The 24,157-nt window shown below is 42.8% G+C and overlaps 2 protein-coding genes across 8 annotated transcripts in view; one reads left to right on the top strand and one right to left on the bottom strand.

The window, feature by feature from the left end:
• The window catches only part of KATNIP (katanin interacting protein), a 56,345-nt gene extending 48,650 nt beyond the window's left edge, over positions 1-7,695 (bottom strand). The window contains exons 1-5 of one of the 4 annotated variants that reach the window (XM_015642668.3): positions 7,422-7,695; positions 6,899-7,026; positions 6,411-6,486; positions 4,768-4,937; positions 171-256 (exon numbers count right to left, since the gene is read on the bottom strand). In XM_015642668.3, the coding sequence (XP_015498154.1) occupies positions 171-256; positions 4,768-4,937; positions 6,411-6,472 (318 nt within the window). In that variant the 5' untranslated portion in view covers positions 6,473-6,486; positions 6,899-7,026; positions 7,422-7,695. The remainder of the gene's footprint in view (positions 1-170; positions 257-4,767; positions 4,938-6,410; positions 6,487-6,898; positions 7,027-7,421) is intronic. The other 3 variants (XM_015642666.3, XM_015642667.3, XM_015642669.3) reach the window with 3 other exon arrangements.
• Positions 7,696-7,765: 70 nt separating this feature from the next.
• Positions 7,766-24,157, top strand: part of GTF3C1 (general transcription factor IIIC subunit 1) — a 37,647-nt gene continuing 21,255 nt past the window's right edge. For 2 of the 4 annotated variants that reach the window (XM_015642663.2, XM_015642664.2), the window contains exons 1-17: positions 7,766-8,016; positions 8,884-9,093; positions 9,254-9,430; positions 10,515-10,658; positions 11,235-11,331; positions 11,783-11,906; positions 14,858-15,013; positions 15,633-15,748; positions 16,769-17,093; positions 18,050-18,261; positions 18,735-18,850; positions 20,536-20,689; positions 21,633-21,736; positions 21,972-22,153; positions 22,505-22,765; positions 23,001-23,146; positions 23,548-23,645. In XM_015642663.2, the coding sequence (XP_015498149.1) occupies positions 7,787-8,016; positions 8,884-9,093; positions 9,254-9,430; positions 10,515-10,658; positions 11,235-11,331; positions 11,783-11,906; positions 14,858-15,013; positions 15,633-15,748; positions 16,769-17,093; positions 18,050-18,261; positions 18,735-18,850; positions 20,536-20,689; positions 21,633-21,736; positions 21,972-22,153; positions 22,505-22,765; positions 23,001-23,146; positions 23,548-23,645 (2,852 nt within the window). In that variant the 5' untranslated portion in view covers positions 7,766-7,786. Of the gene's footprint in view, positions 8,017-8,883; positions 9,094-9,253; positions 9,431-10,514; positions 10,659-11,234; positions 11,332-11,782; positions 11,907-14,855; positions 15,023-15,632; positions 15,749-16,768; positions 17,094-18,049; positions 18,262-18,734; positions 18,851-20,535; positions 20,690-21,632; positions 21,737-21,971; positions 22,154-22,504; positions 22,766-23,000; positions 23,147-23,547; positions 23,646-24,157 lie in introns of those variants that run through there. The other 2 variants (XM_033517941.1, XM_015642665.3) reach the window with 2 other exon arrangements.

Genomic DNA, 24,157 nt, shown 5'->3' with positions numbered 1-24,157 from the left:
CAATCAAACACAAATGTGGGCAGGGTAGTATTTCATGTTGTCAGTATCCAAACCAAGCCACTCAGAGAATCCCAGTTGCCCACTCTGTACCACTTGCAACCAATTTCCCCCCAAGTTATTTGCAACCTAAGAATTATTTCAAAGCCAAATTTCTTCCACCTGTCCCATACCTGAAGCCAATTCCTGCGCTGTATCTTGTTTGGGGCAGTCTGAGAGCTGTGTTCTGGCAGCCCACTCTCTTCTAGCTCAGTTGCTTCTTCAGTAGGGACACACAAGGATTAGGAAACAGAAGAGAGAAAGCAGAAATATGCTATTAGACAACAAACAGACACCTTTGTTCGTGGGTTTATGGGTTTTTGTTTTCCCCCCAGCTGAGGACAGAAGAGTAAATGTGACACATGAATGGAATCCACAGCTGCAAAGACATCCTATATCAGAACCTGGCCAATTCTAGCAGCAGGAGTTTTGAACCTCTTCAGGGACAGTTATCATCAAGTGTTTTTAAGAGAATAAATTCTTTTAAGACACAATAGCTTAACAGCAGGAGAAACCCCACCTTTCTTGATATGAAAATATAGAAATACTTTCTAGAACAGAATGTACACATCATTCTGACCCCCAGCTGGGTAGAAAGTAACCTGTCTGAGGAAGCCAGCTGAGCCCAGAACCAAACTACCAAAGGCAGACTGACAGACAGGGTTCTGAAGAACAACAGGTGATATGCTGGGCTTACAAAGGAGTTGTGTATTTAGTCTCAAAATTAAGGAAACAGAAGGTATTGGCAAATTAAACAGAATGTGTTGGGAATTTAACATACTGCGCAGAGAAGGATTCTTCATGTGTAAATGTACAAACAACCATTATCCTTCATTTCTAAGGCAAGGAAGAGCTGGTTCAGGAACTTCTGCAAAAAATCTCAGTATGGTCAAGGAGAACTAAGGATCTCTGTGCTGGAAATGGCCCCAGCTTAGAGTGGAACAATGGATTTCTGAGAAGATGCTTTGATTGAGAGAAGGAGACAAACAACTTGCAGGTCACATCACTGTCCTCAATGGAACAAAGGCATCACCAACACTCTCAGTAGCATCCTAAATAAAGGCATCTCATTTCCTATGGCCAAGACAGATTTACAGCTTCCATTTCTTCTCAGAGGAGAAAAACAGCTGATGCAAAACCTTTTTTCTTAAACCCATAATTTAATGGTCACCCTAAGGCTGCAAGAACTGGCACTATCAATAAAAGAAGCTATTGTCCTACAAAGGTCATAGAATCATAGAAAGATTTCATTTGGAAGGAACCTCTGGGGGTCACCAAGTCCAGCTTTCCACTCAAAGCAGGGCTTACTTTTGAATTAAATCAGGTTGCTCACTACAGCTCTCAGTGCCATATTTTCTTTTTTGGGGGTTGGACAACCCTACATGCACCTATGCAGTGAACTGTTCAGAGAATAGATATGGCAAGTTTTGACTGTGGGAAAACATAAAAGATTCCTTTAATTATAGGCCCTTGGGCAATCTGGTTCACTAGGAGACTGCACAAAAGCTGTCCAAGCAGACAGGAGGGAACAGGCCCAGGGTAGGAGCATCCTGAGGGTACAGTGTTTGCTTATGTCCATTTGCAGTGATCACAGCATTACATGATGTTGCTCTGATGCTCCAGCACAAAGTATCTCTCCATCTTAGAGGCCCAAAACAGGAGTGGACTGCTCCAAGGAAGAGAAACAGCCCTTCCAACCAGAGCTCTTGCTACTCCAGTAGGCTATTCCCAAGAAACATCAGAAATCCTGTCAGCATTGCTCTGCTGCACTGGCTCTGCTGGCACTGAGGGTGAACTGTCCTGAGCTGACACTGTGAGAAGCATGGCTGGATTCAGTCACTGCTTTGGGAGAGAACTGGAAGCACCCTTCCCTTGCACTCTCTGAGAATCCATCTCTTCAAAGCAGCTGCCCAGAAGCCCCTCAAGTGTGCTGCAAATGTAAGTAGGAAAGGGGGAGATGGTAGGACTCCTGCTACCACTGCAGAGTAATTCATCCTCAGAACTGCTTGAGTGCCTGAAGAGACTCTTTACAAGTCATGGAGTGACAGCACAAGAGGGAATGGCTTCACACTGACAGAGAGCAGGGTTTGATTGGATATTAGAAAAAAATTGTTCCCTGTGAGGGTGATGAGGCCCTGGCACATGGGGCCTCAAATTATCCAAGGCCAGGCTGAATGGAGCTTGGAGCAACCTGGGATAGTGGAAGGTGTCCCTGCCCATGGCAGGAGGTGGAACAAGATGAGCTTTAAGGTCCCTCCCAGTTCTGTGAGCCCATGACTCTATTTAGTGATGGATTCATGTGACCAGGTCTCTCTAAGTCAGGAAAAATAGTCATTGAAATCCCAGGCAGAGGTTGATGCAGCTAAGCAAGTCATCTGTGCAACAAACATTACTTTGGATCAAAAATATCCCTCCCATGGGGTGGATGGGATGTGAATACCAACCAGTACCTGTCTGGGCACACAGAACAGCTCCACTGGTGTCATTCCCTCAGAGATTTGAGCTGTCAGTGCCTGTTTGACAAGGCAAAGACTGAGAAGTACATCCTCAAAATATTAATCCTAACCCAAGCAGACCCCACACTACCCTCAAGCCACATTGGTGACCACACAGATATTCACTGGAACAACAAGCAGAGTTGTGAAACCATGTGTGGGTTATAGACCCAAAGAAATGTCAGCACACCTAGAGCCCAGCTTCACTACCCTCCAACCCATAATTTATTTTAATTCATTGCCAATCCTATGCATAAAAACTTTATCAATCACTATTATCAGTAATTACTCCTAGGGAACACAAAGAAAACAGTCCTGACAAACAGATTTATGATGACACTTTCAGGAACCAGAAAGAGGGATTTATGCCTGTTCTGGATTATTAAGTACCACCCATTCCTAATTTTTCAGTGAAGACTAATCCCATAGATGGATGCTTTAGAAGTAATAAATGATGCAATAACTCTCATGGGAGATGGATAGGGAAGAAAACTCAGTGCTGTATCTCAGCTAGGAATCATTCCTGTAAGTAAAATCATATTCAATCATTGAGAAGAAATGCCTAGAAATGAAAGAGACCACAAAATTGCCAAGGTAGAACCCCCAGGCAAGCAGCTCATACAGACCAGCATGACTCCCATTCTGAACTCCAGTGGCAAATCCAAGTGGAAGTGGAAAAATGACAAGATGATGGTGCAGCTGGTATCTTTCACTGCAGCTTCATGTGTTTAAAACAACACTACTGGAGAGTTAAGAAACAGCAAAACACTGACTTATCTTCTGCAGAGCTGGTGCTACAGTCTCTGATTGATGGAGTTGAGGAAAGGAGCAGAGACTGCAACTGGAGTCTTCAGAGATCCCCAGGACATGTATTCTACCTTGGCTGAAGCAAATGGCTTTAAGGGACCATAGAAATAAAGAATTTTAGTTAAGCTGAGACATGACAACTGCACAGCAGAACTTTAAGAGGAAATTTCTCTTGACAGAGTTCTACTAGAACTGCTGCCACAATAGCTCTTCACAATTTTTGGAGCATAAAGTCCAAGACGTTGATTTACACCCTCTTTAGCTACCTGAAGATGTATCAGCCCTGTGTGACAGAGCACCCAATTTCCACCATTCCCCAGTATCCAAGAACAGGACCATTTTTACATCATTACACACAAGGTTTCACTCTCACAGAGAGCAGTGGAGCCAGGTGACAAGCTGATTCCTCATCACCACCCCATAACCTGCAGGAAATTATACAAGCTGAATACACCTAAGCCTCCAAACAAGTACTATGTGCCCAGTGTAGCAGGAAAACAAATTAAGGAAATGAAGTTAGAGACATGGTTGGAACAGTTAATGAAGGAAAAGTTAATTTCCAGTATAGCTGAGATTAATATACCTTCAATCAATAAATTATCATACTAGGTAACTCTTTTAACTCTTTGTCTTCATTTTTAGGTGAAAATGAAGCTTAAGCAGGCTATCAGACATTAAAAAAACACTCTGACATAGGTTGTAGCAAGTGTGAACATAATAGACTAAGGCTGGTAAACTGCTTTACACAGGGATTTAGTAAAATCAACTTTCTTTTCATTATGCTAAATAGATTAGAAGGCCAGTAAGCTCATATTTTATACTTTCATGCATGCAAAATTATTCCTGTCACTACACTGCTCTCAGTGACAGACAGACTGAAATTAGAAACAAAATACCCATTTTTCCATAAAGCCAGCTAATCACTGGGAAAAAATAGTCAATTTTCTTTACTTCAAATATTTAAATAAAGATTAGCTACCCTTTTAAGACAACTATTATGGCTTAAACATAATTTATGAGCTTAATGAAGCTATTGCTGGGTATAATTTGATTACAGCCTATGTCATCAAATGTCATTTGTCCTCAGGACACCAGACTTGGATAACACTGAAGTCCATCAGATCTTAAATCCTCTTATGGTGTTATGTGTCAAAGGTATACCATTATTTTCCACTGACAATTTGTATACATTTCTAATCTTCTACTTTTAGTTAGAGCTGTTTAACAAATGAAGAGGCAGGGAAGTTAAATGTTGGAATTAAAGAGGGATTGAGTAAAAAATTGATGGGGTGTTGCAGAGACTATTCTTTACACACCACCAGCTTAAGCAATCCGATTTCCATGGAATTTCATCCCACCAGGCTCCAGTGGTGCCTGGTGTCCCTGGATGACAGTGACACTCTGACTGAGTTACAGCTCTGGCACTCACCCTTTGTCCTGGTGGCTTTGGCCCTGTTTCTCAGGGAGCTGTGTGGGATGATTTTCCTGCGGTGCTTTCTCAGCTCAGAGTTAGCTCCATTCACATATGAAGAAAATCCTTTTTCCAACTGCTCCAGTTTGATTTGCACAGGGTCTTTTTTTTTTAACCGCTCCTGCAGCCTGAAGGAGAAAGGCCAATAATTCATCCTTGCACAGTGCATACACAGATGGTCAGATCAGCAATAAATACAACAACACACCATGTCACAAAGCTGAAAAATACCTTCCCAGTTCAAGGAACCCTTTCAGAATACATCTCCCAGGGTCTGTTCCTGTTCTGTAATGTTTGTATGAGCACCCACACACAGATGACAGATGAAGTTTGACCAAGCTTTTCCTTTCTGGTATTTTTCCCGTGTTATTTCTAATTTCACATTCTTTCTTCCATTTTGTATTTTGCATATTTAACCTTTCCTCTTAAGAATTTTAAAGAATTTCAATTAGAATTTCAAAAAGCTTAAAAACTGTTGGCCTCTTTTCAAGAATAAAAAAAAAGATGATTTGTGGCTTGAAACTGGAGGTGGAAAGCCCCCAGCCAATACTGCAGTTAGAGATACCAGAAAATTAAATGCTGGTTAAAATAATCAAAATAATGCCCTTCCATGGGCTCAGTTTCAGTGAAGCAGCTGCACTCCCTCTTCCAACTCTCATCTTCTCTCCTTTCACCATGGATTATAGCCAGACCATGCTAATTCCTTTGGTGAGGTGACATGCAGGCCAGGAGGTTGGCATCATGTGGGTGACAATTTGTGCATTCCCCTGCACCACCTGGTTTCCCTCTGACTCCAGGATGGGTCAGTCCACAAACCAAAGTCCCCCACATGTCTGTGTTGTGACACCAGCCACCTTTTCCCAAGAGCACATCCCCAGCAGTCAGAATTAGAGCTCTGATACCAAGGATGCAAGTTAGTTTAACCATTAAATAAACTGGTTTTATCATTTTCTAAAACTGCTTTAGGGTACTGTATAGGAAAGAAACATGTGGTCACAAAAATCGTCTGGTCTTTTAACATAATTGTGGCCTTCAAGGTCTTTTTACCAAATTTGCTATAGAATTTGATTAGAAATCTTATGACTTGTGTTAAAGGAAGGAATCCAGCAAGAAAGTTCTGTAGACTCCTCTAAATTAAGCTATGAAGTTCATCTGTCCACGGTATAGTGTCAGGAGCACATGAACAAAGAGGAAAATAAATGTTTGAAACTTGTCTGAGAAACTCTGGAGTTTGCAAAGGCAACCTGGCTGCCCTTACTTCCCACTTTTCTGTATTTCTGACAACATAACAACTGTGCCTCATAACTACAGCCTCACACAGCATGAGCTGCCAGTTTTGAATCTACAACCTCTTGCTCTATAAACAAAAATCTTTCTGTCAGCTGTGGAAAAAGTAACTATTTTAATAGATGTATTTATATGTTAAATGCTGAGGAAACATTGTGATCTCATTTAGAAATAAGAACTTTTAGAAAACAAAGGGAAGAAGAGAGAACACCTGAATGTTTTAAGGCACAGCAAGTCAGATTTTGCATCACAGCTGCTGATATTTGATACAACAAATATTTCATACCCAAAGTGGTAACAAATGCAAATCTTACCGGTTTCTCTGCTGAAGGGATATTAAATATTCGTCATGTTTTTCATCAAAGTCAGTCACCATGTCTTAACATGTACCTGAAATGAGAATATAATGGTCACACTGAATGATTTATTATGGAGTACCACTGGTTTTGCACCCTCAATAGATGAGAAGGCTATAAACTGAAAAACATTCCTCCTTCAACCATGCATAAAGCTGTCAGGGCTGTAAATAAAGCTCCTGAAAGAACAGAGGAAACAGCAATTGTTTTACTTATTTTCAGAACCCTTCACAATCTACTGAAGAACCAAAAAAAACTAAAAGTAGAAGTCATATGCTATAACAAGTTTATAATGCCAGACCTAGCAAGCAAGACGGCCCTGGGGCACAGCAGAAGAGCTGTGGAAGGAATTCTCTGAGCTGCTACCACTCGTTAGATCAGTTCATCCTACACCTTATTCACTGCTGAGGCTGTATATATTTAAAGTGTTTAATTGAAGATTTTACCTGGCTTGCCATTCAGGAAACCTTAATTTTTCCAGCAGTCCTCACCACACCGCTGCCTCAAGTTGTGTCGGGGTGTGCTCTTGCACTTTGAGAAGTTCAGATGTGCCACCAGCACGTTTCGTTGAGCTCTGTACCAAAGAGAGCACCGCGTGTTGTGTCTCTTACCGAGAGCAGGGCAGCTCGGACACAGCCCGGACACAGCCCGAGGCACGGCTGGGGCCCGGCCCCGCCTCGGCTCTGCCCCCAGATGGACAGGGAGCCGGGACAGACCCCGGACACAGCCCCAGATGGACACGGAGCCGGGACAGACCCNGGAGCCGGGACAGACCCCGGACACAGCCCCAGATGGACACGGAGCCGGGACAGACCCACGGACACAGCCCCAGATGGACACGGAGCCGGGATAGACCCACGGACACAGCCCCAGATGGACACGGAACCGGGACAGAGTCCCGGACACAGCCCCAGATGGACACGGAACCGGGATAGAGGCACCAGAGAGGGGCACTGGGCGGACACTGACCTCGAACAGAGCCCCAGGATGGACAAGGACCCAGGACGGAGAGCCCGGACAGAGTCCCCAGAGGACAATAACCCCGGACAGAGCGCTCAGATGGACACGGACCCGGGACGGACACTGACCCCGGGACAGAGCTTCCGGACCGGTACGGACCGGGGAACGAGACCCCGGACGGACGCAGATCCCAGGGCAGAGTCCCCAGACACGGCCCCTAGGCAGACCCGGCCCCGGGCAGACTCGGTCCCGGGCAGACCCGGCCCCGAGCAGACTCGGCCCCGGCCGGGCCTGTTGCTCGGTTTCCCTGGCGACGGTCGCGTCTGTGCCGCCGTCAGTTCCTGCGCGCCGCGGGCCCGGAAGCGGCGGCGAGGATGGAGGCCATGGAGCCACTGTGGGTACTGCTGGACGAGGTGGCCCTGGAGGGGCTGGACGGCATCACCGTGGCTGCGCTCTGGCACCGCCTGACCGTCCGCTCGCCGCCGTTCCCGCTGCCGCTGGAGCCCGACACGCAGCAGCTGCTCTGGGCCGCGCTCAGCGCCCAGCCCGACGTGCGCTTCTACCTCCTGCCCCGGCCGCGCCCGCCGCTCCGCCTGCACGACCGGTGAGGGCAGCGAGCGCGGCGACCCCGGAGCCTTGCCGCCGGAGAAGCCGGGGCTGGTTGCTGGGCTAAACGTGGGCTTGGCCGCCAGGCTAAACGTGGGCTTGGTCGCCGGACTAAACTCGGCCCGATTACCAGGCTAAACTCGGCCCGATTACCAGGCTAAACTCGGCCCGGCTGAGGGGCTGCCCCTTCTCGCCCAGGCTTTGCTGAAGCAGCGCTTGGGTAGTCGGTGACAGCAGGCGGGGCCCAGGGTGGCTCTGAGCTGCTGTTCAGGCTTTATAAAAATCATTTTCACTGTTCGGGGCGTCAGGCATTGGAGTAGGTTGCCCAGGGAGGTGGTGAAGGCACCATGCCTGGAGGTGTTTAAGATCCGGCGCTGGATGATGGGGTTTAGGGGTCACAGTGGTAGTGCTGGTGGATGGCTGGATAATCTTAATGCTCTCTTCCAATTTTGATTATACTATGATTTAGGAGAGCTGTATATCAGTCCTGGCTTGATTTCCAGTCAAATGACTGCTTGCTACTTAGGTACAGGCAGAATTTTTGTCCTGGACATCAGGGTGAATGTACCTGTCATTTTCCTTACCTGTGAACTGTATGATTCTCTTATTCCCACTACTTTTCTTATTCCCACCATATCTTTGGGTTTTCAAAGATTAAATGATGCATCTCCCTCCTGCACTCTCCATGCTGAAAAATTTTGGTCATGCTTGAGGAGTGCAGCTCTGCTCTTCGTATTTTTCCAGTTTGGAGGTTTCAAAAGAGTTTCATTTTTCCAAGACACTTCCTAGAGGTATCAGTGTTGTTCGTGACAATCTTGTATTACTCCTTCCATAGTTAAATACTGGCTCTTGGCTTTTATTTCAGATATGAAGAAATAGACCTTGAAACAGGAATATTGGAATCCAAAAGAGATCCTGTTTCTTCAGATGATATTTATCCTATCCACATGATTTTGGACAACAAAGATGGCATACAAGGTTCCTGCCAGTATTTTAAAGAGAGAGTAGATATCACTGATCAAATAAGGAAGAAGGATTTGCAGCCTTGTTACACTTACAAAGAAGCTGTTGAAAAGTGAGTGAAATCCTTGGCATTAAAATACTTCAAAGTTCTAAAATTTACTTCTTACTCAGTTTGTACAAATTATATCAACAATGGTGTTTGTAGAAAAGGATTTATCTGTCTGTTTTTATGGAGCCAGTAACAATACATTACTTTTCCTGCTGTTTCTTAGATGGGGAGAGAAATTAGTCATTGTTGCTTCCCAAGAGCAGCGCTACAGAGCTTTAATAGGCTGGGAGGGGGACCCTGACTTGAAACTTCCTGACTTTTCCTACTGCATTCTGGAGCGTTTGGGCCGAGCTCGGTGGCAGGGAGAGCTTCAGAGGGACCTTCACACTGGGGCTTTCAAGTAAGTTTGTGTCTTGCTCTGAGAATTAATCCCAAGGTTGTTTTTAAGTATTCCTGTGAATATTTGAACTCTCATCTGTACTGTAGTGTTTCATTCTTAGTACCAGGAGTGCTTGGTTCTGGGAGCCTGTTTGGTACCACTGTATTGGTCTCATCCTTGAGTTCATTGTCCTTCCTGATATTTTCTCAGAGACCCAAAAACCTGTCTGGTGGGTCAATACACAGGTTTCTAATTTGTGGAAGTTCTTGCTTTTTCTAAATAATTTCTTCTTCAAATTTAGGATGGAAAAATGTTTTTCATTTCATTTTCTAAATTGCTATCTAAGTATCTTACCAAGTTCTGAAGGGATTATTGGATGGCCACCTTTTGCCCACATCTTTTCTCTGTGTGACATCTCCCCCACTGAGTGGGAGCCTGAGTTATCAGCTCCCAGACTAGGCCCTGTATCTTGCTGATGGAGGAGCATTACACACCTTCTTAGAGAACTTCTGGATGTGTCCTGAAGTTCTGGAGCATATCAGTATTGCTCTAAGGATTCACTGCTTTTAGGACATGAGTGGGTTGTAGCTTGCACATCACCTGGCTTTGTTTTTTTGCCACTTAGGGGGCTCTTGTAGGTAACTAAGATGACAGGGACAGAGGGGAAAACTTTTATGGATGATTTTCTGTCAGTTTGGTGGCCCCAGCCAGCTCATCAAGAAGGGAAATGAATCCCAGAGCTCTTCCAAGGAGGGCAGTGACTGCAGCATAACCACGAGTTAGAAAGAGAGGATGGAAAAGGAGGGCATGGAGATACAGTGCTGATTCAACCCCCTCATCAAACCATGTCATGACACTGTGTGCCTAAAGGCTCTAGGTGAAAATCAGAGTTATTTCTCTGTTTAATTGGATTAACTATGAAAATAAATTTCACAGTTTTTCTTTATTGTGGCACTTCCTGACTTTGGGTTTTGAGTAACTTTGAAAATTAGCATGTGTTACTAAGGGCATAGGTAACATAGGTAAAGTGTTCTGGGTGCTGGATAATTCAAACTTGTTTGCAGAAATTCCTATTCCTATAGATATCTTGCCATCTTTTCTTTAGAGTGGATGCTGGAAAGCTTCATTATCACAGGAGAGTGTTGGACAGAAGTGGTCTGATAACGATGCAGTCCCACGTCATCCGACTGCCGAGCGGAGCACAGCAGCACTCGATTCTGCTGCTCCTGACTCGCTTCCATGTTGATAGGTATGGTTTAAGGGTCTCCTGGGTACACTTTGACCTTTTACTGTGATGAGGGATTGTTCTGTTGTCACAGAACCATCAAAGTTTTTTGGAATTGACGTTTTCCAATTTATTAACTCCTCTTCCAAATGTCAGACACTTTAAAACTTGGAGCTTTTTAAGTCTTGGAGCTTTAAGCAGCAGGTTCTTCTAGTGCCTGTCTCTTGCCTACATAAACATAACTCTTCTTTTTGTACCACTAATCATTCTGTTAATTTTTACTGTTTTCACTTAAACACATTTCTAGTAGATTTTTTTGTTTCATTTTTCTATCTTGTTTATGATTAGAACTTGTGCTTCTGTGGGTTGCCAGTGAAGTAACAGCTTGGGCTTAGTCATTGTTTCCTCATTGAGCTCTTTTCTTAGAGACAAATTATCTCATGTGCTATTCACAGTAGGAGATGAAAACTAGGATTCCTGAACCAATCTGAGAACACTTAGCATACTTTCTCTAGAGACTGACAGTTTCTAGAGCTACAGCTCGTGTTTATGAAGTTATATGCATACTTACATGTAAAATAATTCTCTTTTTTTGGTCAGGAGGAGCAAATACGATATTCTGATGGAGAAGCTCTCAAGTATGCTAAGTGCTCGTTCAAACCAGATGGATACATTAAGAAACTTGAGGGAAGAATTGGTGAGATGAATTACTCTTTCAAATTCTCACTCAGTAGAATCTAGATGCTGAGTATCAAAGGCTCTCATTCATACAACCTGCTTCTAAAGTTGCACAAAATTCTGGGCTAGGATATCAAAAGATGGATCTTAAAAACATAACAGATTGAGCTGCTGTTGGTGTTTGTCACAGGGAAGCAGTTCTGTTCCAACTACAGCCACAAGAACCTTTTGTCAATAGAGGTCATCATGCAGTTCTTACTTTTCCACTGCTGCTCTTTGTGTGGATGGCAGAGCTGGAGGGATACAAGACGCTCAGGAACATCTCAGGTTCTGCACTAAAAGTTTCTCATGGATATCCTAGCCCAAGATACAGTGTTATAAGAACAGGTGGTATGAGTGCCTTTGATACCACTCAGCAGCAGGTGAAGCTTTTGGGCTTCAGTGACTTTTGCCATTTCTCTTTGCATCAGGGCCTTTGTGAGAGAACCTTCAAACGTCTCTATCAGTACATGATGAATGCTGGCCTGGCCAAGGTCGTGTCTGTCCCCTTGCAAGACATAAACCCCAGTGGAGGACCCTACAAGACAAAGAAAGGTGACTGGAACAGTGGTTTTGCTTTCTTTTTGTGTGATTACACTGATGCCATTCTGTCTATGAGATTTGTATCTTAAATTAAAGGAGGTGTAAGTAAAAAATCTGTCCATGCAATTATGTAGATAAATGTGCTATTAAAGTCAAAATGCTGCAGCCCACTTGAATTAAGCATTTGTTACACATTTTTAAGTCATCAGGTTTGTTTGGTATCAATGTAATCTGTGGTCTTGGGACCAAATAAGGCTGCTCAAGCCAATGTAAAGTAGTTACAAAGCAGTCTGCTGACCTTTCAGGTTGAAGTTAAGTGACAAGTCAATGAAATTGACAAAAAAATACAAGGAGAGTGTTGTTGAACAAAAAAGTTATGTTGAAAAGAAGGCTCATTACAAAATGCGTTAAAAAACAGACCATTCTTGTTTATGACTTTTCCTGAAAGTCATGAGAATGCAAAGCTTCTTTGCAGAGTTTCCTATCAAATTATGGAAGCAAGGTCTTACAGCACTTGGAATTCACAGAACATTCTGAGTTAGAGGGGACCTGCAAGGATCATTGGAGCCCAGCTCTTAAGTGAACAGCCTGTACAGGGGTCAAACCCACACCCCTGGCATTATTGGCTCTCACCAGCTGAGCTGGTATCAGGGTTGAGGTAGGTGAGATACCCAAAACTGCTATCCAAAAAAGTCAGTCTGCTGAGGGGTGGTTTAATGCATAACCAGCTTTGAATGCCAATTTAATTGGTTCACAAGAGCTGCTGCTGACTTCCAGACATGTAGTGGAAAGACAAAGAAGAGCAGGACTGCATGAGGAAAGGGAACAAAAGAAAGTTTCTCTAAGACTGAAAGGTTTTTTTCTTCACAGAAAAAGATACAGATAAAACTTGCACAGGGAAAAAACTAAAAGAAATAATAATTTAAAGTATGAGGAAGGATAGTACCACCAATTGAATTAATGCAATTCCTGATGGAAATCTAAACCAAATCCTTAATCACAGAAAATCTTAGGAAGCAGATTTGCAGAGTTAAAAAGAAAGTAGTTCTGAAAGATGAACAGTGTCTATTTTAGAGGTATAATGAACTGTTTGTGAGAAAAAAGAATAAATCTGATATGAACTAAACATTGCAAATTACGTAGTCTTTGTGAATGGGAGTGATCTTAAAGGAGCAAGTGAAAGAGCCAATAGAACCATGAAAAATTCCAGAGGACAAAAAAGAGTGCTGATTACATGGAGTTGGATTAAGGCTCTTGATAAGACAAATTCCTTCAAATCTTTTAAGTCTGGGAGAAGGAAATTGTCTGTAGGGAAGGTATATTCTGAGCAAAGAGAAGCAGTGGCCAAAATAGGTACAGCATCAAGCATGGCTGAGAGAGAAATGACCCAGGTCTTTCAGGGGTGTTCCAGTGAGCTGCAAACACTCCAAAAGATTAAACAGCATTCCTAAAAAACAGTTCATAGGCAGTAGTAAAAGCATTTAACTTCCAATTAAGGTATTTACTTAGAAGTTGAGAAAATACGAGCTCACTTACAAACCTGGTGGTAGCCCCTAAGTCAGTGGTGTTTTGTGCTCTGTCAGAGATTGTCAGAACAGCAGCTGCATTTACTACTTAAGTTTATTGGGAAAAATGCCTCGTGATCAATCTTTCACTTGAATGATAATTCCATCTTACAGATGTAAAAGCTGAAAATCCACAAAAATGCCTTAAAACACTAGGTATTAAAGGAGGATGAATTAATAATAGCTGGTTTTCATCAGAGATCAAGATAGTCTAATCTCTGGAGTTATACAGAAAAGAAGATAGAAATATGTGGGACACACTGAGGATGAAGCCAGAGCATCTGCTATGGGAAGAACATTTTTGGGCAGGCAGGAGCTAAAGGCAAAGACATTGGTTTGTTTTGGGAGATTTCATTTCTTTGGGGAGTTTTTTTCTTTGCTTTTTCAAATACTGCTTCTAGTGAAAATTAATGGGCTGTAGAAATACAAAGAATATAAAAATAGTGCTTGCAACCCAACCAAAATGTCAGCACTTAAATCCTAAGCAGCATCCTAGAGAAAGGATTCATCTTGAGGGAAAATAATGGAATCATGTGGCCTGGAGCACAGTCATGTGGTGAAGTGACTGTGGGTTAAATTTGTGTCAGCTGGGCGTCAGTGAGTGCTCAGATATATAAACACAAGATAAAATTCATCACCTGAAACCTTAGTGATTCCAGCTAAAGCCTTCACCTGGCCTTTTCACAGCAGTCTGTAGCAGAGGAGCAGGGATGGCTGGAGATGTTCTCTCCACTGCTGCAGGTTGCACTGGCTACTGCAGAAGCAGCTGCTGAATCACTGCAACTTTCCAAGGTGGCAGTGTCCAGTAACCCAGTTTGAGTTACCACTGGTGTGAGGTGGTCCAGCAGGACACTGAGGAGAGCAGGATCTCAGCTCTCCTGCAGCCATCTGTCCCTACTTTACCCTTTGCTGGGAGGTCCCAGTGAGTGGAGAAGTTACCACAGCACAGCTGATGGACAGGAACATGCTAAGATATGAAATTAAATCATCTACAAGAATCTTGTGGGTGGTGGGCATGTTCTGTCCTTGTAAAAAGGAATGGGCTTATACACTGTGAGGGATCTCCCAGTCAAATATGTGTTCTCCAGGTGTAATTCTGAGGATCAGCTTAATCCCTCCAATGATTTATTTATGCTGTGGGAGTTTCTCCTACTGGACAGTCCTAGCAGTGGCACAGATGTGAAGGTTTGGAGCATCTCAAAAATTCACCTGATTGCCACATTCATACAAAGGGAAAAGCTGTAACAAACCTTTCCTAGAAACACCCAGCTCTCTTTAGTCATTTGTTCCCTGTTGCACTGCTACTTCTTCATGTTTCTGAGAGAAATAGATTTGTTTAAAGCTGTGCACACCCTCTGCACTTTGATAGGAGCTGTTACTGACACTCATTTTTCACAGGGACCGATGTCATGGTCCGTTGCCTTAAACTGCTGAAGGAATTTCGGAAGAAAATGGAAGATTATCATGATGATGATGAAGAGATCATCACAAAAGTTGTTCCACCTGTGGATATTGTTTGTGAGAGGGATATGCTCACCCAGGCTTATCAGCTAAGTAGGTGATGTAAGACATTTGAAGATTTTTCCCATTACGTCCTTACTCCTTGTAGTATAAAAGAAATGTATATATTGCAGGTGTTCTGACATTCTGGGTGCTTTTGTATCAGAAAGTGTCAATTTTTCATCACAAAATGAGCTTTATGTCCAGATTAGACTGGAGGTGCTGCCACCCTTAGCCCTTCTTGGAAGCTTAGCAACTATTCAGTACCACCCAGCAGAAAGAGGATGTTGTGATGGGATGAGAAAAGATGAAGCAAACAGTGTTCCTTATTTTCCTATCACTTTTCCTTTCCAAATGGAGAAATGAATATCTAACTGTGGAAAGCTGCCAGGGAAAAAAATCATCCGTGCTTCTAATTTGAAGCTTGTCACCTCCATGCAGCATTCTACTGGGCACTGCTTCATGTAAAATTATGGTTTATGACAGTATTTGGCTGACTATTTTATGTGTCTATGAAAATGTCTTTAGTTAGTGGGGAATCTTAAATTTACTATTCTGACATATACTGTTGTTCAGGGAAATATTAATGTATATAGAAATATATATATATATTATTCAGTCTGATTATTTTTCTGAGATTGTTTTTTTTTGGTTGCTTTTCTTTCTGCAACAGTTGAAAGTAGAGGAACCAAAGGTATTTCTCAGGCAGAACTTCGCCTGGCTATGAATGTGGGGAAGCTGGAAGCAAGAATGCTCTGTCGTCTTCTGGAGAGGTACAAACTTGTCAAGGTGAGACTGAAGGAAAATTTGATTACTCTGGCAGTAACATTGTTACCTTCAAATATTACAAACAGCAGAGATTTGAGAATGCCAGTGGGAGAGTCTTGGTAAGATTGAAATGGTAATTAATTCAGTTGATAAAAGGTGTGTAAGGCAAGGGTTCAGTATTAGGATTGTAATCTGCTCTAATCAGAGCACTGAAGGATCTTCTCAAAGACCCTCTCTGTCCATGTAAAATCATTAATCTACTTGCCTTTTGAAAGTATCAGGAAATTCTGGAGCAAAACAGTTACTTCTCAAGGAGTTATGATGATTAAACTTCCTATTTCGAGATATTTCAATATTTTTTTCATTTCACAAGACAAATTCAGCTGTCATGTCTTGCATGCACCCAACAGTCCCTTTCCACAAAGGCAGGATAATTGCCATCTTCCCTCAATGGGGAATCTTTTTAGAAAAATTGAAATAAATAAATTTAGAAAAATTTATTGTCATTCAGTAAAAAGTTCTGTAGAGTTAAAAAATAAACCATTGGAATAGCTATATATATTTTTCCCCAGTTAGCTGTGAGAATGAATTCTTCCTTTATTGATTGGTGAAGTGTGAGTTTGTAGATCCTTGAAAGCTCCTGTTGTAGCAGACAGGGCAGCAGCACTTGCACTGAAGTCTGAGTCACTCAGGGAGCTCCTATGCCCTTATTTCACAAACATTATTGTTCTGGGAAAAATTATTTCCACTCTGAATACACACTGTTTGTTCTTCCTCATACTTTTCTCCATCCCACATACCTTAGGAGTTTCATTCTAGTACACTGGTAATCCAGATTTGTTTATTTTTCAAGCACAGAATTCCTTTTGTCTTCTCTGCGTAAAGGTTAGAGACATTTTTATTACTTAGAAAAAAAGAATAACGCCTTATCTTTTGATGGTGGGGAGTAACACTGAGAACATTTTCCCACTGTTGATGCTGGAGAACACTGCAAGATGGGAGAAGTAGAGTGGTACAATAACATTCCAACTGTTTCCCTAGGGTTTTATGGAGGATGAAGGTCGACAAAGGACGACAAAGTACATTTCCTACATTTTTGCCGAGGAGAGTGATTTAAACCGTCAGTTTGAGAGGGAGAAGGCCAGGAGTGAGCAGTTGGCTACAGTTACTTTGGCTCTGGTGCCAGAAGATTCCCCACCTGTGGAAGATGGGTCTCCTGGAGAAGAGGAGACTGTGGCCTCCGAGTCTGACAATGAGGAGGAAAGGAAGGACAGGAAGAAGAAAGGAAAAGGTCAAAAGGCCAACTCTGGTTCTCCGTTGAAATCACGTGTCCAAGATCATGTCCATCAGACAACACCAGCCAAAGGTAACTTGTGATTTGGAAATCTAAACAACAACATTTTTCTTATGGATCATTTTATTAAAGAACAAATAACTTGTTATTCATTTCCATTATGGTTTTTGGTCACAAATTTATTTTTAAGCCTGTTTGGTTATTTCCCTGCTTTCCCCCCAAGGTGTTATGGTTTGGAACATCAAGTGTGGTAGCCTCTGGAGATTCTCAGGGCTCAAGTGTGGCCTGGTGCCTGTGTCCCAGTAGTGTTTGTGCTGCCTCTCCTGACCCCATGCCATGTCACCCCTTTTCCTTGAGCTCACACATTGTGCTCCTTGGATATTCAGGGTTGGCATGACTTGACCCACAGCCTTACTCACCTGAGTATTTTGTTGTAAAAATGTCTTGTCCCCTGAACTTAGTTACCTCAGCTTTTTCTTTAGTTATTCAGAAAATATACCAGCCTTTGGGGGACATTTTTAAAAATGTATGGTGGGGAGGTTTTTACTTAATTTTTTTTTTTTTTTACCTGTTTAAATGTTCCTACATCTTCTCTGATGAACTCCAAGGGAAAAGAGAAGACCTCTATTTTTCTATGTAGATTATCTTTGGAGTAAAATTAAATTCTCATTCTGCTTTAAGTCAGAAAAGTCATGTTTCTGGCAGAACTTGAGAATCTTTGAGACAGAAACTCTCCTTTCTTCAGCAATTTTTGGATAACCCCTTCATGGCTTTCCAAGCTGTGAAAAGGTTTGTGCATGGAGAGAATTACTTGATGACAGAAAATTCATACTTTTTTTAACTTTACTTTTGGAGGCTGAATGCAGTCTTTCATGGGCAAACCACTGCTTCCAGCAGGGCAGAACATGGGAAGAGTGTAGCAGAATGCTTTTAAGTGCAGCTACCTGGGTAGATGGGAGAATGCCTCTTAGAGAGAACACTGAACAGGGAGAACAGAACAAATAAAAGGCTTTTTGCTCTCAAACCAGCCTCAAAGCCAACAGCTGTGAAGTCTCAGGAGAAGAAGCAGCCTTCCCCTCAAATTCTTGAAGATCCTGAGGAGCTCCCAGACAACGTTTCAGGGGATAGTTCTACTTTGGGAACCCTAAAGCAGGAGTCCAGTGTTTCAACCTGTGCTCATCCCACGGATGAAGATGGAGATGTGGCTGTGGTGGAGGAAGTCAGACTTGAAGATCCTAAGGTAAGACCACATGTCTTGATATCTTCTTGTTGGTACAGCTGTCTGAGCTAAGTTTTGTGCTCTTTTAGCAAGAGTTTTTGTATTTATCAAATTGTTTGGGATTTATTAAATAAATTTCAAAGTACATTCATATTTTGGCTGCGCTTTATTGTAGGTGTAAGTGAAAATTTTTTTAGGAGATAGGAGGGTAGATGTCCAAAATACAGTTCTGGGTTAGTTTCCTGGTGCTCTCCAAATTCTGTGTTGACTGAATGTATGTCATAGCTTAATGTAGCACACAAGTGCTGGTTATCATCCACTGTCTGCCTTCCTGGGAAGGGGAAATAAGAGAGAATCTTCATCTGAGTAGTTTGTTACAAATAAATCCATCCAAGCTGGGAACCGCTCAGCTGTTGGTGAGTGTGAGGAGCCCATGTTAGGCTGCAGCCCCTGGCTGGTGGATGTCCTGTTCTGATGTGCTGTGCTGTCCCCAGAAGCGTTCCAAGGCCGCAGCAGTGGAGAGGTCCCACGAGACCTGCAGGCTGCTGAAGCGCCGCAACCTCATCGTGGAGGCCGTGCGGAACCTGCGCCTCATCGAGAGCCTCTTCACGTGAGCCAGGGCACAGCAGCACGGGGGAGGCTCTGCTTCTGGGGTGCTGGGAGCACTGGGGGCTTGTTCCTTTCTGCCTTTGCTTGTCCCTGCTGGCACCATTGCTGTAAGGAAGGAGAGGGTGGCAAAGGGAGGCTGTGGGAGGTTGAATCTTACTCAGCTGTTTGGAAACAACAATAGTTGCATGCGGATAATTACACAAGAGTGCTTTCATTCATTATATGTCTCCTAAGTACAGATCAAAGAACTTATTATAATACCATTTATAGTAGGCCACAGTTGGGGCCACGTTGTAAGGTACAGCACTTCCCTGCTGCAGGATTCTTGCATCTGCATCAGTTTTATCTCTGCATGGTTTCAAAACTTGTTCATGTGTTATTTTGTATGGGCTGGAGAGACTCAGGTTTTCATGTCACCCATCACTGGTCACTGGCAGCCTAACAGGGCCCCCAAAGTTTGCTTTTCAGTGCAGTTTTGTGTGGTGTGGTTATTTGTCTTCTCTTGACACCTTATCTGAGCTGGAGATACTTCCCTAAATGTTATAATGTCTTTCAGCCCTTTAAGATTTCACCTCCAAAAAGAAATGGGAATTCCGGTGCTCTGCTAAATCCTAAATTTGCAGTACTGTGTTGTCACAAATAGGATTGCACCATCCATCTTCTGTGTCAGCACAGAAGATCCTAGCATGTCAGTATACCCAGGGCTGCTTGCTATAGGAATTTAGTCAGAAATCATGGCCTTACTCTCCTTGGTCTGAGAATTTTGAAACCTTCTGTCACCTTCTGGTGTTCACTTGCAGAGTTATAAAATTAGAGCCTCATCAGTGATTGATTGAGTCACATCCAAGCACAGGCTTGGAAGATATTTCAGGTCTCTGCTGCCCCTTCAGTGCTGCCAACATGTTCCTCACAGAATCAGCAGAAGTTCTGTCCCCCCCAGTCTCTGCCAAGGAAATTTGCTGGTGTTTGCCTTCCATTTGTTAATTTCCAGGATGTGGTAATCTTTCAGGACAGTTGAAGTCCATGTGTACATTCAATTCCCTTATTGATTCCCTTATTATCTTCCAGGTCTTTTTCAGAATTGATTCTCCATGACTGAAAGAGCCTGGAATTAGGGCCTGGGACATTTTTGGGAAAGTGCATGGGAGCAGGCATGGGGAAAGTAAGGTGTGAGCACACTCTTGCCACAGTTGGCAGGGAAGAAGGGAGAAGGCAGCTGTTTTCACATGATGGGATATGTGTGTCTATACCTAAGTTATGAATGCAGGAGTTGTTTCTGTGCTCCCTGAATAAATCCTTTCTGCCCCAAGCTGAACTGAGCTCACAGACTGCAGGAACTGACTGCATTTGTTAAATCACCACCTAAAAAAGCTGTAGGGTGTCCTGACCTTAGGGAGGCTGCATTCATAATTGCACTGTAGCCATACACAGGGGAAACAGGCATTGAGAATTCGCTGTCATCAGAACAGCAGCTCTCCCCTAACAAGGAAAAGCATGAGTACAGAGAAACCAGAGCTGAAATGTAAAGAAAAGTTCCCAGTTGTCTCCAGCAAAAAGCAATAGGGGGCAGGGACTGTTAGAAGTAGGGAAAGAAATGGCTGTTCATCCCACATCCTCTAACAAACCACTTAGGCAGTTTGGAGCATTGCTGGCCTTAAAATGCTGGGTATCTTTGGCATCTTTTAGACTTCAGAAGATGGTCATGGATCAAGAGAAGCAAGAAGGTGTCTCCACCAAGTGCTGCAAGAAGTCCATCGTGCGGCTGGTGCAGAGGCTGGCGCGGGACGGGCTCCTCAAGCTCTACCGCACCACGGTCATCCAGGATGGCATCAGCAAAAAGGTGGCAGCACAGACACAGCCCTCATCTCATTTCTCACAGTGTCTTCTTGCTGGAATGCATGGGTGACTTCACTTCTTATAGCAGGACCCACAATGGAGCTACCCAGAAGCTCTGTGTCAAACTAAGCTACTGGGAGAACCAGATCACTGCTTTCCTTTATTGGGCTGCAGATAACTGAGAACAAGGAATAGGCCAGAGATCAAAGTATCTGAGTCTCCCTTCCTGGAGGTTCTGCTGCTGATCAGTTCTGTGTTTCTTGGTTCTCTCCCTGCACTGCCAGGCTGCACCAAAAATCTATTTAAACCCCTTTTAAAACCTAAGAGTATATGAAAAATCCTAAGTGATCTTCTGAGTTGAAGTTTATAGAATATGATATTTATTTTAAAACAAAAATCCACTGTTAGTGAGGTTTATGGAAATCAGATCTGTGGTTGTAGAGACTTGTCACTTACTCTAGTGTGAAATGCTCATAAGCAGGAGGTTGAATCCACTCAAAATTACCTGCTGCATATTTAGTGTAGAGCACATACGAAATCTTACCAATCTGAATTGTGTGTGTGCTTTCAGCAGCAATATGTGTTAGCTTGGCCTTACACCTAATGAGCTCTGACTTTTCATTTATCCCTCTCAGCCTAATATTTACAAGTCAAAGTATTTGTTTCTTAAATATTTCAGCTTTTGAAAACACAAAACCCAAGGTTTGTAGAAATGTTATTAGCAGTTTATTGGTACAAAGACCATGTATTTTGACCTCTTGTTTAATGCAATGTAGCAACAGAGATTTTCATCCAAAAGTGTTGATGTTCTGTGAATTACTAAAACCATCATAGGATTCATCCATTGTGGCTACTGCTAATAACTGTTAATCTCAGATAATTTATGCAGCTGATTAAGAGCCAGTATCTCCATAAACCTTTTGTTTGTGTTGTGCTGCTGTGAGCAGGTGGAGTTTGTTGTGCACCCCTCAGTGAGCCCCAATGATCCCCTGGTGAAAAGCGCCATCGAGCAGGTGCGGTTCCGTATCTCCAACTCCAGCACTGCAAACAGGCAAGTCAGGGATGCCTGGGATGGCTTGGGGGAACTTGGCTTATCTAGGGTGTGCAAAAATATGCAGAGGAAGTAAACACAAGGTAAACAAAAACCCCCAAACAACCTCTTCTTTAGCAAAAGAGAAATGGAAGCACAAAGCTGAGGCAATGTGCTGCTGTCTCTTGAAGTCAGGGAAGAACAGGAATTGAACTCTGCTTATTTTGTACCTAAGTGCTGTGTGGTTTTACTACAGGATTAAAGTCCCCCAGACACCAACATCCCAGGACCATGGTGAAGAAGAAAACCAGGGGCAAGAGGCAATTTCTGATTCAGGAAAAATGCAAGAGAGCTCATGTAAAGCTGATAATAGTCGGGCAGGAAAAACTGATGAAAAAATGGGCATAACACAGTTAAAGAACTATCACCCTGTTACAGGTACAGCCAACTTTGGGGTTTCTGTCATCCTTCACCTTCCCAGTTATTATTAATAATATTTTTTAGATATCTCCTAAGATACAAAGGAGTTTTTTCTTCTCCTATAGAAATAAAATTTGATTTATATTAAACCAGTCTCACTATCCAATGTTTTCTTAGCTACTTATGTTTTTTTACAATTGTGAACTGGAGCATTTGTATTTCCTATTTCTTTACTATTTGTAACTTATATTTACTCTCAGCTGCTCTTCCTTCCTTCCAGTTTTCTTCACATTAGTTTTGCATGGAGAGATATTTCTTCTGCTCTAATCCTCTTTTTATTTCTATTTGGTCTTTATTCTTCCCTCCCAGTTCCAGGACTTGGACGTTCCCTTGGCTTTCTTCCCAAAATGCCCCGTTTAAGAATGGTCCACATGTTCCTCTGGTACTTAATTTATGGACACCCTTTAAATGAAACACGGCAAAAAGGAGGTAGTGATGGTGAGAAAACACAAGGGCTGGATGAGAATGCAACTATAATTGAAGCACAACCAGATGGGACCTTAGAAATTGTGTCAGCTGTGGTGAATCCTGAGACACAGGAGACTGAAGTAGATCTGTCTAATCAAACAGGTAAGAAGTGGCACATCCTGACTTTACTACACTTGACCTTACCACCGTTCAACACTGATAAACAGATAAAAGTCTACTTCAGAAAGGTTTGAAAATCAAGGGTTTAAAGAATTTTCAGGTAATTTTAGATTTTCAGGCTGTGAGCTGCCAGTTGTGTTGTGCTTGAGCACTGACAGTGAAACTCGTGGTGTAAGTGTTGGGTTTGGTGTGTCTGAGGCACTGTTCTTGTTCACAGTGTACGTGGATGACTCGTCTTGGATGCGCTACATCCCCCCCCTGCCCATGCACAGGGAGTTTGGGTTTGGATGGGCTCTTGTCAGTGACATTCTCCTCTGCCTGCCTCTCTCAGTCTTTGTTCAAATTGTACAAGTCAGCTACAAGGTATTGCTCTTTTGTTTTCCTTCAAAATCTGATGATGTCAGCTCTACCTTTAGGCTGGAACAAATATCCCCTTAATCTGTTTTAGCAAAACTAGACCCTGGAGAGGAGAGGAGACACTTTAGTCTTTTACAGAAAAAGTAGTTGCTTTCACAGGCTCACTGGAAAAAAAAATGTATAGCCTTGTAATACTGCAAATTCTTAAGCTACTATTTTGCCAAGAGCTTTTTATAATCTCACTGAGTCCTCTGCCTCATTGATTAACAGGAATAATGTTTAAGCATTTTACAAAAGCAGTAAGTTTTGCTTAGAAAATATTTTAGTAGGCAATTCTGGTAGCAAAGCTTTATACTTGAGGGGATAGTTACATTTTGCATTTTGATTAACTTCTAAAATAATTCTAGGTGGAAGGTCTGGAAGATTTTTTAAATGATCCACTAAAAAAGCACACTCTGATCAGATTTCTTCCAAGGCCAGTCCGACAGCAGCTCCTCTACAAAAGGTAAGCAGCTGAGTCAAAATAAGTGACTCTAGAGAGGAACCAGCAGTGCCTGATTGTTTTCTCAGTTATTTCCTGTTTGTGTCAAAAAGAACTGTGGCACTTAAGACAAGGATCATCAATCCTTAAAGGATAGTGTGCCAAACTGTATTTTTCTCTCCCAAATAGAAGGTAATAAGAAACTAATAAACAATATTCATGTATGCTGTCACGCAGTGCTTGAGAGCTGGGAGGTTCTGTCCTTCATAACTCATCAGCTGGATGTTGCTTCTGGATAAAACACACTCCTGACTGCTGCTAAATTCAGAATTTAATAGGGTGTAAGTGTTGCTGTCCTTCATAAATCTTTCCAGAGCTGCCACATTTCCCAGCTCCTGCCTCTCACACATTCAGTTTCTCCTCATACTCTCCGTGGCATGTCTGCCATGGGTTGCCATTTCTCTTCCAGGACATGTAAAACTTGAGATTGAACTGAAGAAAGGAAAGTGATTTGAATGTGTGGAATCAAGAGCACC

This window comes from Parus major, chromosome 14, assembly GCF_001522545.3.
Source record: "Parus major isolate Abel chromosome 14, Parus_major1.1, whole genome shotgun sequence".
NCBI lineage: Eukaryota > Metazoa > Chordata > Aves > Passeriformes > Paridae > Parus > Parus major.
Note: the sequence above shows the minus strand (reverse complement) of the source record. Positions and strands in the feature narration are given on the sequence as shown.